Source organism: Microcaecilia unicolor, chromosome 5 (genome assembly GCF_901765095.1).
Source record: "Microcaecilia unicolor chromosome 5, aMicUni1.1, whole genome shotgun sequence".
NCBI classification, from domain to species: Eukaryota; Metazoa; Chordata; class Amphibia; order Gymnophiona; family Siphonopidae; genus Microcaecilia; species Microcaecilia unicolor.
The window spans coordinates 297509990-297525175 of NC_044035.1; the positions used below are offsets into that span (position 1 = coordinate 297509990).

The window sequence follows — 15186 nt, forward strand, 5'->3', positions numbered from 1 at the left end:
CTCCCGAGGGAGATGGTGGAGATGAAAACGGTAACACAATTCAAAAATGCGTGGGATAAACATAAAGGAATCCTGTTCAGAAGAAATGGATCCTCAGAAGCTTAGCAGAGATTGGGTGGCAGCACCGGTGGTTAGGAGGTGGGGCTAGTGGTTGGGAGGCAGGGCTAGGGCTGGGCAGACTTCTATGGTCTGTGCCCTGAAAATGGCAGATACAAATCAAGGTCAGATATACATATAAAGTACCACATATGAGTTTATCTTGTTAGGCAGACTGGATGGACCGTATAGGTCTTTTTCTGCCGTCACCTACAATGTTATTATATATTCCTATGGGCATCTCTAGCATTAGCATGCGCTAATTTTTAGCGAGAGCTAAAAACGCTAGCGCGCCTATAGCATGGCTTAGTAAACAGGGCCCTAAGTTACTTTACCCAAGATCACAAGGAACATCAATAATATTTGAATTCTGACTTTCCAGGTTTTCAGTAAAGAGGTCCAACTAAAGGACTACTCCTCTGTTCAAAATAAATAACATGCATCTGACAGAAGAAAAGTACTTCAAGTATTCAGCCTCCTAATCTGGAGTAATGAATTTTCATCTCAGCTGTAATATCTGATTTTGAACACTTGGTCACAACACCTTAGAAAATGAATAGCTTATAAGAAAATGATTACATTGAATTTAACATGTATTTTTTATTGGTACATTTTTATTGTTGACATTCAATGTGTGTATTCTTTTATATGAAATAATGTACAGTATTCATTGAAAAACTAGAATAAATTGAAACAAAAATTCAGAAAATACCAAGATAAGAATATTTTGACTGCTGCTATTCTTGATTTTTATATGTTACTGTGCCTGTAGAAACCTGAAACCATTTTGTGCATGAAGAAAACATTTTAGTAGCATAGCGAATTAAGTAAACTTCTAATTTAACTGAACTGGTTTTTTTTTAATACAAGAACTTTCAAACAATATTATAATACAGCTTCATGCCATGATTCTATAATGTATTGACACAAATCAAATCTTTAGGCAGCCTGTGCCTTCAACAATTTCTCTTTATTTCTATGGAAATAAATGGAAAACAAGGGCAGAAATCTACAGCAAGTGAGATGGACCAGGATGAGCCATATCTTGGGCTTCAGATGTGGAGAGAAACAGAAGGAAAGAGAATACTGGCTCTGTCATGGCTAGCACAGTACAGTGGACCTAATAGTTCAAGGGCTTTTTGCCATGGTTATCCATGGCTTAGTTGACTTTATTTATAAAGCATCCTAGGATTGTAAATACAATTTCTTCCATTAGTATGGGCAGTAAAAAGTTTTGTAAAATTGACAGAAAAAAGTCTCTTCTTAGGAACGTACCCTATTTTAAATTATTTCATGAAAGATACTGTACAGTACTGGTACTTTCTAACCAGGTACCAGTACCAGACTGGTCCATTAATTAGCAATTCTATCTATTTCTAATTACAGATAAGGTATATTGTGTAAAACATGAAGTAAATATTAGTTATTAATATTTCATACAGCTCAGCAACCCAGCCAGTCATTTTTCACATTACCAACTTTAACTATTTTCAAGCTTTGATCTTCCAGTTTGAGGTAATACCAATCCTTAAAAAAGTAGCTGTAGCCTGTAGAAAAAAAGCATAAATTTGTAAAAACACATGCTGTTTAAAAAAAAAAATGTCTACATAAAAGTGGGCATTATTCGTTTTAAAAAGGTTAAAGATAAAGTTTCCTAAATAATTTATTTTAAGGAATCCCTTTGAAGAGGTGGTATTTTTCACTGATACAATTTATTTCTTAAGGCAAACAGCCAAGAGTAATGAGAAGTTGCTTGTCTGCTAAATGACCACTAAAGATATATGTCTCCAGGAAGCAGACAAGAGTAAGCCACACTTAAAAGTAAATGCCATCTGGAGTTGCATCACATTTGCTTACCACTTCCATTATGATCCAGCACTGCATCTAAGTTATCTGGAACTCCATTCCAAGCATCAGCAATTAATTTAGGGAAACCAGGGTCCATTTTCTTCTTTACTTCATTATACCTGCAGACAATGATCAGTTTTAAAATGCTATTACTGACAAACATTTAATAACGCGTTTCCTCCCGTTAGGTTTCTCTGCATAAAAGGGATGTGATTTTTCATTTCAGTTCATTGTTTGAACAATTACTCCTGCATTGGTTTGTGGATCCCAAAAGTCTTTTGTTTCATTCAGTTCCATTAAAGTCAACAAGGAAAACAATTTTGGACTCTGTGGGGTTTTCTCTCAGGGGCCCTTTTACAAAGTGGCGGTAGAGCTATTGCCACTTTGTCACATGCCAATCTGGCACTACCACCGGCTCACTGTGGGAGCTGCTGGTGGTGTCACCCCCACTGCACACCAGAAATCATTCTTTATTTTTCTGCTAGAGGCTTACCCGGCAGTAATCAGGCAGCACGGTAAGGGCTCACCCAGAAAATGGCTGTATGGTAAGTATACAGCCATTTCCTTGTTTTCACAAAAAACCCACGTTGGTAAAAGGGGCCTCGGCACACAGCAAATCCACATGCCGAGGTCACCACAGAGCCCCATTTACCACAGCATAGTAAAAGGGCTCCTTAGTTTTTAATGACACTTGTTTAAAACCTCCTGGCAGCATCAACAACAGAAGCAACTGTACTCCAAGGGTGCAAGGAACACCCCACAGCACCAAAAGAGGCGCAACAGGCACTAAAAGTGGTATAAACAACCCAAACCACTCTAAACGGGCAAAGTGGCACAAACAGGGGTAATAAATGCCCCAAGAAAACAAAAATGGGGCAAAAGGTATCACAACGTTTGCATGAACCACCTAAGGCACTGAAAGAGGGGCAAAATCAGCACCAAGAGTGACAGAAACAACTCATGGCACTGGGAGAAGGCCAAAAAGCACAAACAGCGTCATGAAAACTCCAAGGCGTCAGGAGAAGGGCAAAACAGTTCCAACACCTACAGGAACACCTCAAGGTACTAGGAGAGAGTTAAATAGCACAAACAGTAGCAGGAACACCTCATAACATAAGGATGAAAATATTGGTTTTGGGGGAAGAGTTATTCCAATGGTTTGATGTTGGGGTTCACAGTGGCGTAGCTAGGGTAGTTGACACCCGGGGCCGGTCATTTTTTAACACCCCCCTCCAAAATCCAGTACTAGGCATACCGAGAATACAAAACACTCAGGATCTCTAGAACAATTTTACCATACCATAAGCAGTAATTTCTATGAGTCACATAAGGAAAAGGAAAGCATCTTAAACACTACAGTGAGCACTAGAACATCAATTCACCTATTGTAAAACGTAACCAGACAGAATAGTACAGATCGTCGATCCTGCACAGTCAATGCCAACTGAAAGCCGTGTCTTTTTCACAAACACAGATAAACCCTAAACCACTATAGAATAAGTAATCAAACTTTCTATTTAGACAAAAATTAAACTGAACCCCTAAGAGGCCAGACTGAGCATACAATGTAACACCACAGAAACAGAAAATAAAATAATACCATTTTATTGGACTAATACATTCAGCTTTCAGAGGCCAAAACCTCCTTCCTCAGATCAGTATAGTGCTTTTACAATATCCTATACTGACCTGAGGAAGGGGGTTTTGTTCTCCGAAAGTTAGTCAAAATATATTAAAATTAGTCCAATAAAGATTACCTTATTTACATGTTCTATTTATAAACATTTATTAACACAGCTACAATACTATATCCTAAAGCAAAATAATAAAAATACAGTGGGGGAAATAAGTATTTGATCCCTTGCTGATTTTGTAAGTTTGCCCACTGACAAAGACATGAGCAGCCCATAATTGAAGGGTAGGTTATTGGTAACAGTGAGAGATAGCACATCACAAATTAAATCCGGAAAATCACATTGTGGAAAGTATATGAATGTATTTGCATTCTGCAGAGGGAAATAAGTATTTGATCCCCCACCAACCAGTAAGAGATCTGGCCCCTACAGACCAGGTAGATGCTCCAAATCAACTCGTTACCTGCATGACAGACAGCTGTCGGCAATGGTCACCTGTATGAAAGACACATAAGTACATAAGTAGTGCCATACTGGGAAAGACCAAAGGTCCATCTAGCCCAGCATCCTGTCACCGACAGTGGCCAATCCAGGTCAAGGGCACCTGGCACGCTCCCCAAACGTAAAAACATTCCAGACAAGTTATACCTAAAAATGAGGAATTTTTCCAGTCCATTTAATAGCGGTCTATGGACTTGTCCTTTAGGAATCTATCTAACCCCTTTTTAAACTCCGTCAAGCTAACCGCCCGTACCACGTTCTCCGGCAATGAATTCCAGAGTCTAATTACACGTTGGGTGAAGAAAAATTTTCTCCGATTCGTTTTAAATTTACCACACTGTAGCTTCAACTCATGCCCTCTAGTCCTAGTATTTTTGGATAGCGTGAACAGTCGCTTCACATCCACCCGATCCATTCCACTCATTATTTTATACACTTCTATCATATCTCCCCTCAGCCGTCTCTTCTCCAAGCTGAAAAGCCCTAGCCTTCTCAGCCTCTCTTCATAGGAAAGTCGTCCCATCCCCACTATCATTTTCGTCGCCCTTCGCTGTACCTTTTCCAATTCTACACCTGTCCACAGACTCAGTGAATCAGTCAGACTCTAACCTCTACAAAATGGCCAAGAGCAAGGAGCTGTCTAAGGATGTCAGGGACAAGATCATACACCTGCACAAGGCTGGAATGGGCTACAAAACCATCAGTAAGACGCTGGGCGAGAAGAGACAACTGTTGGTGCCATAGTAAGAAAATGGAAGAAGTACAAAATGACTGTCAATCGACAAAGATCTGGGGCTCCACGCAAAATCTCACCTCGTGGGGTATCCTTGATCATGAGGAAGGTTAGAAATCAGCCTACAACTACAAGGGGGGAACTTGTCAATGATCTCAAGGCAGCTGGGACCACTGTCACCACGAAAACCATTGGTAACACATTACGACATAACGGATTGCAATCCTGCAGTGCCCGCAAGGTCCCCCTGCTCCGGAAGGCACATGTGACGGCCCGTCTGAAGTTTGCCAGTGAACACCTGGATGATGCCGAGAGTGATTGGGAGAAGGTGCTGTGGTCAGATGAGACAAAAATTGAGCTCTTTGGCATGAACTCAACTCGCCGTGTTTGGAGGAAGAGAAATGCTGCCTATGACCCAAAGAACACCGTCCCCACTGTCAAGCATGGAGGTGGAAATGTTATGTTTTGGGGGTGTTTCTCTGCTAAGGGCACAGGACTACTTCACTGCATCAATGGGAGAATGGATGGGGCCATGTACCGTACAATTCTGAGTGACAACCTCCTTCCCTCCGCCAGGGCCTTAAAAATGGGTCGTGGCTGGGTCTTCCAGCACGACAATGACTCAAAACATACAGCCAAGGCAACAAAGGAGTGGCTCAGGAAGAAGCACATTAGGGTCATGGAGTGGCCTAGCCAGTCACCAGACCTTAATCCCATTGAAAACTTATGGAGGGAGCTGAAGCTGCGAGTTGCCAAGCGACAGCCCAGAACTCTTAATGATTTAGAGATGATCTGCAAAGAGGAGTGGACCAAAATTCCTCCTGACATGTGTGCAAACCTCATCATCAACTACAGAAGACGTCTGACCGCTGTGCTTGCCAACAAGGGTTTTGCCACCAAGTATTAGGTCTTGTTTGCCAGAGGGATTAAATACTTATTTCCCTCTGCAGAATGCAAATAAATTCATATACTTTCCACAATGTGATTTTCCGGATTTAATTTGTGATGTGCTATCTCTCACTGTTACCAATAACCTACCCTTCAATTATGGGCTGCTCATGTCTTTGTCAGTGGGCAAACTTACAAAATCAGCAAGGGATCAAATACTTATTTCCCCCACTGTATATATTTACAGTTTATTGTCTCTGGTTTCTGCTTTCCTCATCTTCTTTTCACTGTCTTCCTTCCATCCAGCATCTGCCTTCTCTCTCTCTCCCTGCCATCCAGTGTCTGCCCTCTTTCTCCTGTCCTCTCCATCCAATGTCTGCCCTCTCTCCCTGCCCCTTCCATCTCTCCTCTCTTCCATCCATGTGCATTTCCTTCCTGACTTTCCTCCCCTCCATCCACCCATGTCCAACAACTCTCCATTCTCCCCTGCACTCTCCTCCATTCACCTATATCAAGCAAATTTCCTCTCTCCCCTGCCCCCATTCATCCATCCATATCCAGCAATTCTCCATCTATGTCCAGGAACTCTCCATTCTCTCCTGCCGTCTCCTCCATCCACCCATATCCTTCAAATTTCCTCTCTCCCCTGCCCCCATTCATTCATCCATGTTCAGCAATTCTCCTCTCCTCTACCCTCCTCCATCCATCCATATCCAGCAAATTTCCTCTCTCCCCTGCCCCCTCCATCCATCCACCAGCAATTCTCCTCTCTCCCCTGCCCTCCCCTCCTCTCCAGTGATCTCTTCTCTCCCCCTGCTTTCCCCTCCCATCCATGTCCAGCGATTCTCCCTGCCCTCCCTCAGCTCCCCCATAGCCCTCCTCTCCGTTCCTTCCTGCCCTCCCCTCCATCCATCCACCCACGTCCACCAATTCTCCTCCCCTGCCCTCCCCTCCAGCAATTCTCCTCCCCTGCCCTCCCCTCCAGCGATCTCTTCTCTCCCCCATGCCCTCCCCTTCTCTCCTCCATGTCCAGCAATCTGTTCTCTCCCCTGCTTTCCCCTCCCATCCATGTCCAGCATTCTCCTCTCTCCCCTGCCCTCTCCGTTCCTTCCTTCCCACCCATGGCAGCCCTCCTCCTCTCTGCTCTCTTTAACAGTCCCTGTCCCTCTGAGTCCTTCCTTCCCGCCCAGGGCAGCCCTCCTCCTCCTCCTCCTCTTCGCATCCTCCGCATCCCCCCCCCCCGTGTCATAACCCTTTTACTTCCCGTGGTGGCAGCGACGTCAGTTACTTTACGAAGAAGACATCAAAAGCTCCCCTCCGGCTCCAGCTTCTCCCTTCGCTAGTTCGCTCTGCACACAGTAAGTGCCCCGCCTTCGCGATGATGCATTTCCTGTTTCTGCTAAGGCGGGGCACTCACTGTGTGCAGAGCGAACTAGTGAAGGGAGAAGCTGTAGCCGGAGGGGAGCTTTTGGTGTCTTCTTCGTAAAGTAACTGACGTCGCTGCCACCACGGGAAGTAAAAGGGTTATGACACGGGGGGGGGGGGGGGGTGCGGAGAGGAGGAGGAGGGCTGCCCTGGGCGGGAAGGAAGGACTGTTATACGAGGCGCCTATGGGGGGGATTTTGGGTGCGGGGGGTGCCTGGGAGCGGCGGATCACCCCCCCTTGTGCTGACACCCGGGGCGGACCGTCCCCTCCGCCCCCCCTTGCTACGCCACTGGGAGTTCAATGGGTAGATCAGAATTCTAATTGGCATCAGTACTATGGATAAGCTGTCATTTGAAATGAGTATCATTCACCAATAATATTGTTCTATATAAAAATGACCAATATTAAACAACAGAACTGTAGAGCTTACAAGGTAAGGAGGAAGTACTGTAAGTTAATCTTGAAAAAGGGAATGAGACCTTTATTTATACTGGTGTAATATACGGACCTCTTCTCAGGCAGAAGAAATGGAGATCTAATTGAAGACTTTCACAAAATAGTTACGAAAGGGAAAGTACTATTGCCAGGTGATTTCAATTTACCAGAGGTTGATTGGGACATCCTAGTTATGGTATCATTTAGAAGTAGAGAGATCCTGGATTCTCTATAGTAAGAACTGTTTCAGTGACTGATAAAAAAAAGAAACCATGGATCTCATGCTTACAAATGTGGAGAGTGTTTCTGTCACAGTGGGTGATCATGTGGCAATCAGTGATGAGCGAATGCTACATACCTGTAGAAGGTATTCTCCGAGGACAGCAGGCTGATTGTTCTCACTGATGGGTGACGTCCACGGCAGCCCCTCCAATCGGAAACTTCACTAGCAAAGTCCTTTGCTAGCCCTCGCGCGCCCGCGCGCACCGCGCATGCGCGGCCGTCTTCCCGCCCGAAACCGGCTCGAGCCGGCCAGTCCAGTATGTAGCAAGACAATACACTTCAAGGGAAGACACAACTCCAAAGGGGAGGCGGGCGGGTTTGTGAGAACAATCAGCCTGCTGTCCTCGGAGAATACCTTCTACAGGTATGTAGCATTCGCTTTCTCCGAGGACAAGCAGGCTGCTTGTTCTCACTGATGGGGTATCCCTAGCCCCCAGGCTCACTCAAAACAACAACATTGGTCAATTGGGCCTCGCAACGGCGAGGACATAACTGAGATTGACCTAAAAAATTTACCAACTAACTGAGAGTGTAGCCTGGAACAGAACAAACAGGGCCCTCGGGGGGTGGAGTTGGATCCTAAAGCCCAAACAGGTTCTGAAGAACTGACTGCCCGAACCGACTGTCGCGTCGGGTATCCTGCTGCAGGCAGTAATGAGATGTGAATGTGTGGACAGATGACCACGTCGCAGCTTTGCAAATTTCCTCCATGGTGGCTGACTTCAAGTGGGCTACCGACGCTGCCATGGCTCTAACATTATGAGCCGTGACATGACCCTCAAGAGCCAGCCCAGCCTGGGCGTAAGTGAAGGAAATGCAATCTGCTAGCCAATTGGATATGGTGCGTTTCCCTACAGCCACTCCCCTCTTGTTGGGATCAAAAGAAACAAACAATTGGGCGGACTGTCTGTGGGGCTGTGTCCGCTCCAGATAGAAGGCCAATGCTCTCTTGCAGTCCAATGTGTGCAGCTGACGTTCAGCAGGGCAGGAATGAGGACGGGGAAAGAATGTTGGCAAGACAATTGACTGGTTCAGATGGAACTCCGACACAACCTTTGGCAGAAACTTAGGGTGAGTGCGGAGGACTACTCTGTTGTGATGAAATTTGGTGTAAGGGGCCTGGGCTACCAGGGCCTGAAGCTCACTGACTCTACGAGCCGAGGTAACTGCCACCAAGAAAATGACCTTCCAGGTCAAGTACTTCGGATGGCAGGAATTCAGTGGCTCGAAAGGAGGTTTCATCAGCTGGGTGAGAACGACATTGAGATCCCATGACACTGTAGGAGGCTTGACAGGGGGCTTTGACAAAAGCAAACCTCTCATGAAGCGAACAACTAAAGGCTGTCCTGAGATCGGCTTACCTTCCACTTGGTAATGGTATGCACTGATTGCACTAAGGTGAACCCTTACGGAGTTGGTCTTCAGACCAGACTCAGACAAGTGGAGAAGGTATTCAAGCAGGGTCTGTGTAGGACAAGAGCGAGGATCTAGGGCCTTGCTGTCACACCAGACGGCAAACCTCCTCCAATGAAAGAAGTAACTTTTCTTAGTGGAGTCTTTCCTGGAAGCAAGCAAGATGCGGGAGACACCCTCTGGCAGACCCAAAGAGGCAAAGTCTACGCCCTCAACATCCAGGCCGTGAGAGCCAGGGACTGGAGGTTGGGATGCAGAAGAGCCCCTTCGTCCTGCGTGATGAGGGTCGGAAAACACTCCAATCTCCACGGTTCTTCGGAGGATAACTCCAGAAGAAGAGGGAACCAGATCTGACGCGGCCAAAAGGGAGCAATCAGAATCATGGTGCCTCGGTCTTGCTTGAGTTTCAACAAAGTCTTCCCCACCAGAGGAATGGGAGGATAAGCATACAGCAGACCTTCCCCCCAATCCAGGAGGAAGGCATCCGACGCCAGTCTGCCGTGGGCCTGAAGCCTGGAACAGAACTGAGGGACCTTGTGGTTCACTTGAGATGCGAAGAGATCCACCAGGGGGGTGCCCCACGCCTGGAAGATCTGTCGCACCACACGGGAATTGAGCGACCACTCGTGAGGTTGCATAATCCTGCTCAACCTGTCGGCCAGACTGTTGTTTACGCCTGCCAGATATGTGGCTTGGAGCACCATGCCTTGACGGCGAGCCCAGAGCCACATGCTGACGGCTTCCTGACACAGGGGGCGAGATCCGGTGCCCCCCTGCTTGTTGACATAGTACATGGCAACCTGATTGTCTGTCTGAATTTGGATAATTTGGTGGGACAGCCGATCTCTGAAAGCCTTCAGAGCGTTCCAGATCGCTCGCAACTCCAGAAGATTGATCTGTAGATCGCTTTCTTGGAGGGACCACCTTCCTTGGGTGTGAAGCCCATCGACATGAGCTCCCCATCCCAGGAGAGACGCATCCGTGGTCAGCACTTTTTGAGGCTGAGGAATTTGGAAGGGACGTCCCAGAGTCAAATTGGAGCAAATCGTCCACCAATACAGGGATTCGAGAAAACTCGTGGACAGGTGGATCACGTCCTCTAGACCCCCGGCGGCCTGATACCACTGGGAGGCTAGGGTCCATTGAGCAGATCTCATGTGAAGGCGGGCCATGGGAGTCACATGAACTGTGGAAGCCATGTGGCCCAGCAATCTCAACATCTGCCGAGCTGTGATCTGCTGGGACGCTCGCACCCGCGAGACGAGGGACAACAAGTTGTTGGCCCTCGCCTCTGGGAGATAGGCGCGAGCCGTCCGAGAATCCAGCAGGGCTCCGATGAATTCGAGTTTCTGCACTGGGAGAAGATGGGACTTTGGGTAATTTATCACAAACCCCAGTAGCTCCAGGAGGCGAATAGTCATCTGCATGGACTGCAGGGCTCCTGCCTCGGATGTGTTCTTCACCAGCCAATCGTCGAGATATGGGAACACGTGCACCCCCAGCCTGCGAAGCGCCGCTGCTACCACAGCTAGGCACTTTGTGAACACCCTGGGCGCAGAGGCGAGCCCAAAGGGTAGCACACAGTACTGGAAGTGGCGTGCGCCCAGCTGAAATCGCAGATACTGTCTGTGAGCTGGCAGTATCGGGATGTGTGTGTAGGCATCCTTCAAGTCCAGAGAGCATAGCCAATCGTTTTGCTGAATCATGGGGAGAAGGGTGCCCAGGGAAAGCATCCTGAACTTTTCTTTTACGAGATATTTGTTCAGGGCCCTTAGGTCTAGGATGGGACGCATCCCCCCTGTTTTCTTTTCCACAAGGAAGTACCTGGAATAGAACCCCAGCCCTTCTTGCCCGGATGGCACGGGCTCGACCGCATTGGCGCTGAGAAGGGCGGAGAGTTCCTCTGCAAGTACCTGCTTGTGCTGGAAGCTGTAGGACTGAGCTCCCGGTGGACAATTTGGAGGTTGTGAGGCCAAATTGAGGGTGTATCCTTGCCGGACTATTTGGAGAACCCACTGATCGGAGGTTATGAGAGGCCACCTTTGGTGAAAAGCTTTCAACCTCCCTCCGACAGGCAGGTCGCCCGGCACTGACACTTGGATGTCGGCTATGCTCTGCTGGAGCCAGTCAAAAGCTCGCCCCTTGCTTTTGCTGGGGAGCCGCGGGGCCTTGCTGATTCGCACGCTGCTGACGAGAGCGGGCGCGCTGGGGCTTAGCCTGGGCCGCAGGCTGTCGGGAAGGAGGATTGTACCTACGCTTGCCAGAAGTATAGGGAACAGTCTTCCTTCCCCCGAAAAATCGTCTACCTGTAGAGGTAGAAGCTGAAGGCTGCCGGCGGGCGAACTTGTCGAATGCGGTGTCCCGCTGGTGGAGAGACTCTACCACCTGCTCGACTTTTTCGCCAAAAATGTTATCCGCACGGCAAGGCGAGTCCGCAATCCGCTGCTGGATTCTATTCTCCAGGTCGGCGGCACGCAGCCATGAGAGCCTGCGCATCACCACACCTTGAGCAGCGGCCCTGGACGCAACATCAAAAGTGTCATAAACTCCTCTGGCCAGGAATTTTCTGCACGCCTTCAGCTGCCTGACCACCTCCTGAAAAGGCTTGGCTTGCTCAGGGGGAAGAGCATCAACCAAGCCCGCCAACTGCCGCACATTATTCCGCATGTGTATGCTCGTGTAGAGCTGGTAAGACTGGATCTTGGACACGAGCATAGAGGAATGGTAGGCCTTCCTCCCAAAGGAGTCTAAGGTTCTAGCGTCCTTGCCCGGGGGCGCCGAAGCATGTTCCCTAGAACTCTTAGCCTTCTTTAGGGCCAAATCCACAACTCCAGAGTCATGAGGCAACTGAGTGCGCATCAGCTCTGGGTCCCCATGGATCCGGTACTGGGACTCGATCTTCTTGGGAATGTGGGGATTAGTTAATGGCTTGGTCCAGTTCGCAAGCAATGTCTTCTTCAGGACATGGTGCAAGGGAACAGTGGACGCTTCCTTAGGTGGAGAAGGATAGTCCAGGAGCTCAAACATTTCAGCCCTGGGCTCGTCCTCCACAACCACCGGGAAGGGGATGGCCGTAGACATCTCCCGGACAAAGGAGGCAAAAGACAGACTCTCGGGAGGAGAAAGCTGTCTCTCAGGAGAGGGAGTGGGATCAGACGGAAGACCCTCAGACTCCTCGTCAGAGAAATATCTGGGATCTTCCTCTTCCTCCCACGAGGCCTCACCCTCGGTGTCAGACACAAGTTCACGGACCTGTGTCTGCAACCTCGCCCTGCTCGACTCCGTGGAACCCCGTCCACGATGGGGGCGTCGAGAGGTAGACTCCCTCGCCCGCATCGGCGAAGCTCCCTCCGCCGACGTAGTCGGGGAGCCTTCCTGGGAGGTGGCCGCGGTCGGTACCGCACGCGGTACCGACGTCGGGGACCTCAACCTGGGCGATGGGCCAGCCGGCGCCACGCTCGACGGTACCGGTGGCGCAAGCACCGCCGGTACCGGAGGGGTAGGGCGCAACAGCTCTCCCAGAATCTCTGGGAGAACGGCCCGGAGGCTCTCGTTTAGAGCGGCTGCAGAGAAAGGCTGAGAGGTCGATGCAGGCGTCGACGTCAGTACCTGTTCCGGGCGTGGAGGCTGTTCCGGGCTGTCCAGAGCGGAGCGCATCGACACCTCCTGAACAGAGGGTGAGCGGTCCTCTCGGTGCCGATGCCTGCTGGGTGCCGAATCCCTCGGCGACCCAGAGCTCTCGGTGCCGACACGGGGAGGAGACCGGTGTCGATGCTTCTTCGATTTCTTCCGAAGCATGTCACCGGAGCTCCCCGGCACCGACGAGGAGGACGTCGAATCCATCCGTCGCTTCCTCGGGGCCGAGACTGAAGAAGGTCGATCTCGGGGGGGCTGTACCGCAGGAGCCCTCAGGGTAGGCGGAGACCCACCCGAGGGCTCACCGCCACCAGCAGGGGAATGGACAGCCCTCACCTGCACTCCACCCGATGCACCACCGTCCGACGACATCAGCAGACGAGGTCCTGGTACCACCGACGTCGATGCAGCTATCCGATGTCTCGGCGCCGATGCAGAGGCCCGATGCCTCGATGCACTCGATGCAGGGGCGGCCGAGGAAGAAGGTCTGGACGCTGACGACGTCGATGCACTCGAAGATCCCGGTGCCGATGCCGACGAAGAGCCCGAGAACAACACGTTCCACTGGGCTAGTCTCGCTACCTGAGTCCGCCTTTGAAGCAGGGAACACAGACTGCAGTTCTGAGGGCGGTGCTCGGCCCCCAGACACTGAAGACACGACGAGTGTCGATCAGTGAGCGAGATAACCCGGGCGCACTGGGTGCACTTCTTGAAGCCGCTGGAAGGCTTCGATGTCATGGGCGGAAAAATCACGCCGGCGAAATCAAAAGCCGAAATGGCGAAATTTGAAGCACCAAATTTAGAGGGAGAAAAAATCTCGACCGAGGCCGAAAAGAGGCCTACCCCGACGACGAAAGAAAACTTACCGGGGCAAAAAAGCTGGAAGTACGGGGAGGATTTACACGAAACCCGGCGGGGGGTTTCCGGAGCACTTCCCGACTAGGACAAAGCTTTCCCGAAGGAAAAAAACACGTTCAAAACAAATTGGACGCGCGAGGTCGACTTTCCGGGGCTCGACACGGCGAAAACACGACCGTACCGAGTGCGGACAAAAGAAGACTGGCCGGCTCGAGCCGGTTTCGGGCGGGAAGACGGCCGCGCATGCGCGGTGCGCGCGGGCGCGCGAGGGCTAGCAAAGGACTTTGCTAGTGAAGTTTCCGATTGGAGGGGCTGCCGTGGACGTCACCCATCAGTGAGAACAAGCAGCCTGCTTGTCCTCGGAGAATATATGTTTGGTTCACACTTTATAGTGGTGAAAGTCAATATAAGGATAGAAAGAACAAAGGAAAAGAGAATTAAGTGGATCCTGCCCACAGCTGGTGCCACCAGTGCGGACACTTTCTCTCTTTAAGTTTTTCTTTCCTTTCAGAAGATTTGAAGTTCTTTTCACACTGCAAGTCACATAAATATAAATTCCTGTTTCTTTCTTCTCCCTTCCCAAGGTGGCTTCACCATGTCTTGCCAAGTAAACTGGCTGTTTTCCCAACATCATACTACTACTACTTAACATTTCTAGAGCACTACTAGGGTTACGCAGCGCTGTACAGTTTAGCAAAGAAGGACAGTCCCTGCTCAAAGGAGCTTACAATCTAAAGGATGAAATGTCAAGTTGGGGCAGTCAAGATTTCCTGAATAGAGGTATAGTGGTTAGGTGCCGAAGGCAACATTGAAGAGGTGGGATTTGAGTAAGGATTTGAAGATGGGCAGGGAGGGGGCCTGGCGAATAGGCTCAGGGAGTTTATTCCAAGCATGGGGTGAGGCTGTAATAGCACTGAAAATGAATGGACATAAATGATTTCTGGCTTATTTAGGCACCCTCACCAATTCAGTTTGGAAAGGACTGAACCAGCAATGGCCTCGTTTGTCACAATTTACTATTGTTTTTTTCCAAATAAATGTATACCACTAATATATATGCAAGGTACCCACAGATAGTCTAGCCAAGAAAAATAGTTACATACCAGCTCATTTTCGAAAGTGATCGTCGGCGATCTTCCGACATAAATCGGGAGATGGCCGGCGATCTCTCAAAAGCGGCGAAATTGGTATAATCGAAAGGTGACCATCACCGCTTTCCCGTCGCCGAGCCGGCGAAAGTTCAAGGGGGCGTGTCAGCAGCGTAGCTAAGGCAGGACATGGGCGTGGCTACCAGATGGCCGGCTTCAGCGCATAATGGAAAAAACAAAAGCGGCGTTAATGAATATTTCGCCGCTTTTACTTGGTCCTTTTATTTTCACGACCAAGCCTCAAAAAGGTGCCCCAACTCACCAGGTGACCACCGAAGGATATGGAGG

At 49.2% G+C, this 15186-nt stretch overlaps 1 protein-coding gene across 1 annotated transcript in view; it reads right to left on the reverse strand.

The window, feature by feature from the left end:
• Nucleotides 1-676: 676 nt before the first annotated feature.
• The window catches only part of MMP2 (matrix metallopeptidase 2), an 85903-nt gene continuing 71393 nt past the window's right edge, over nt 677-15186 (reverse strand). The window contains exons 12-13 of the mRNA XM_030204313.1: nt 1954-2063; nt 677-1643 (exon numbers count right to left, since the gene is read on the reverse strand). Coding sequence (XP_030060173.1) covers nt 1540-1643; nt 1954-2063 — 214 coding nt within the window. The 3' untranslated portion in view covers nt 677-1539. The remainder of the gene's footprint in view (nt 1644-1953; nt 2064-15186) is intronic.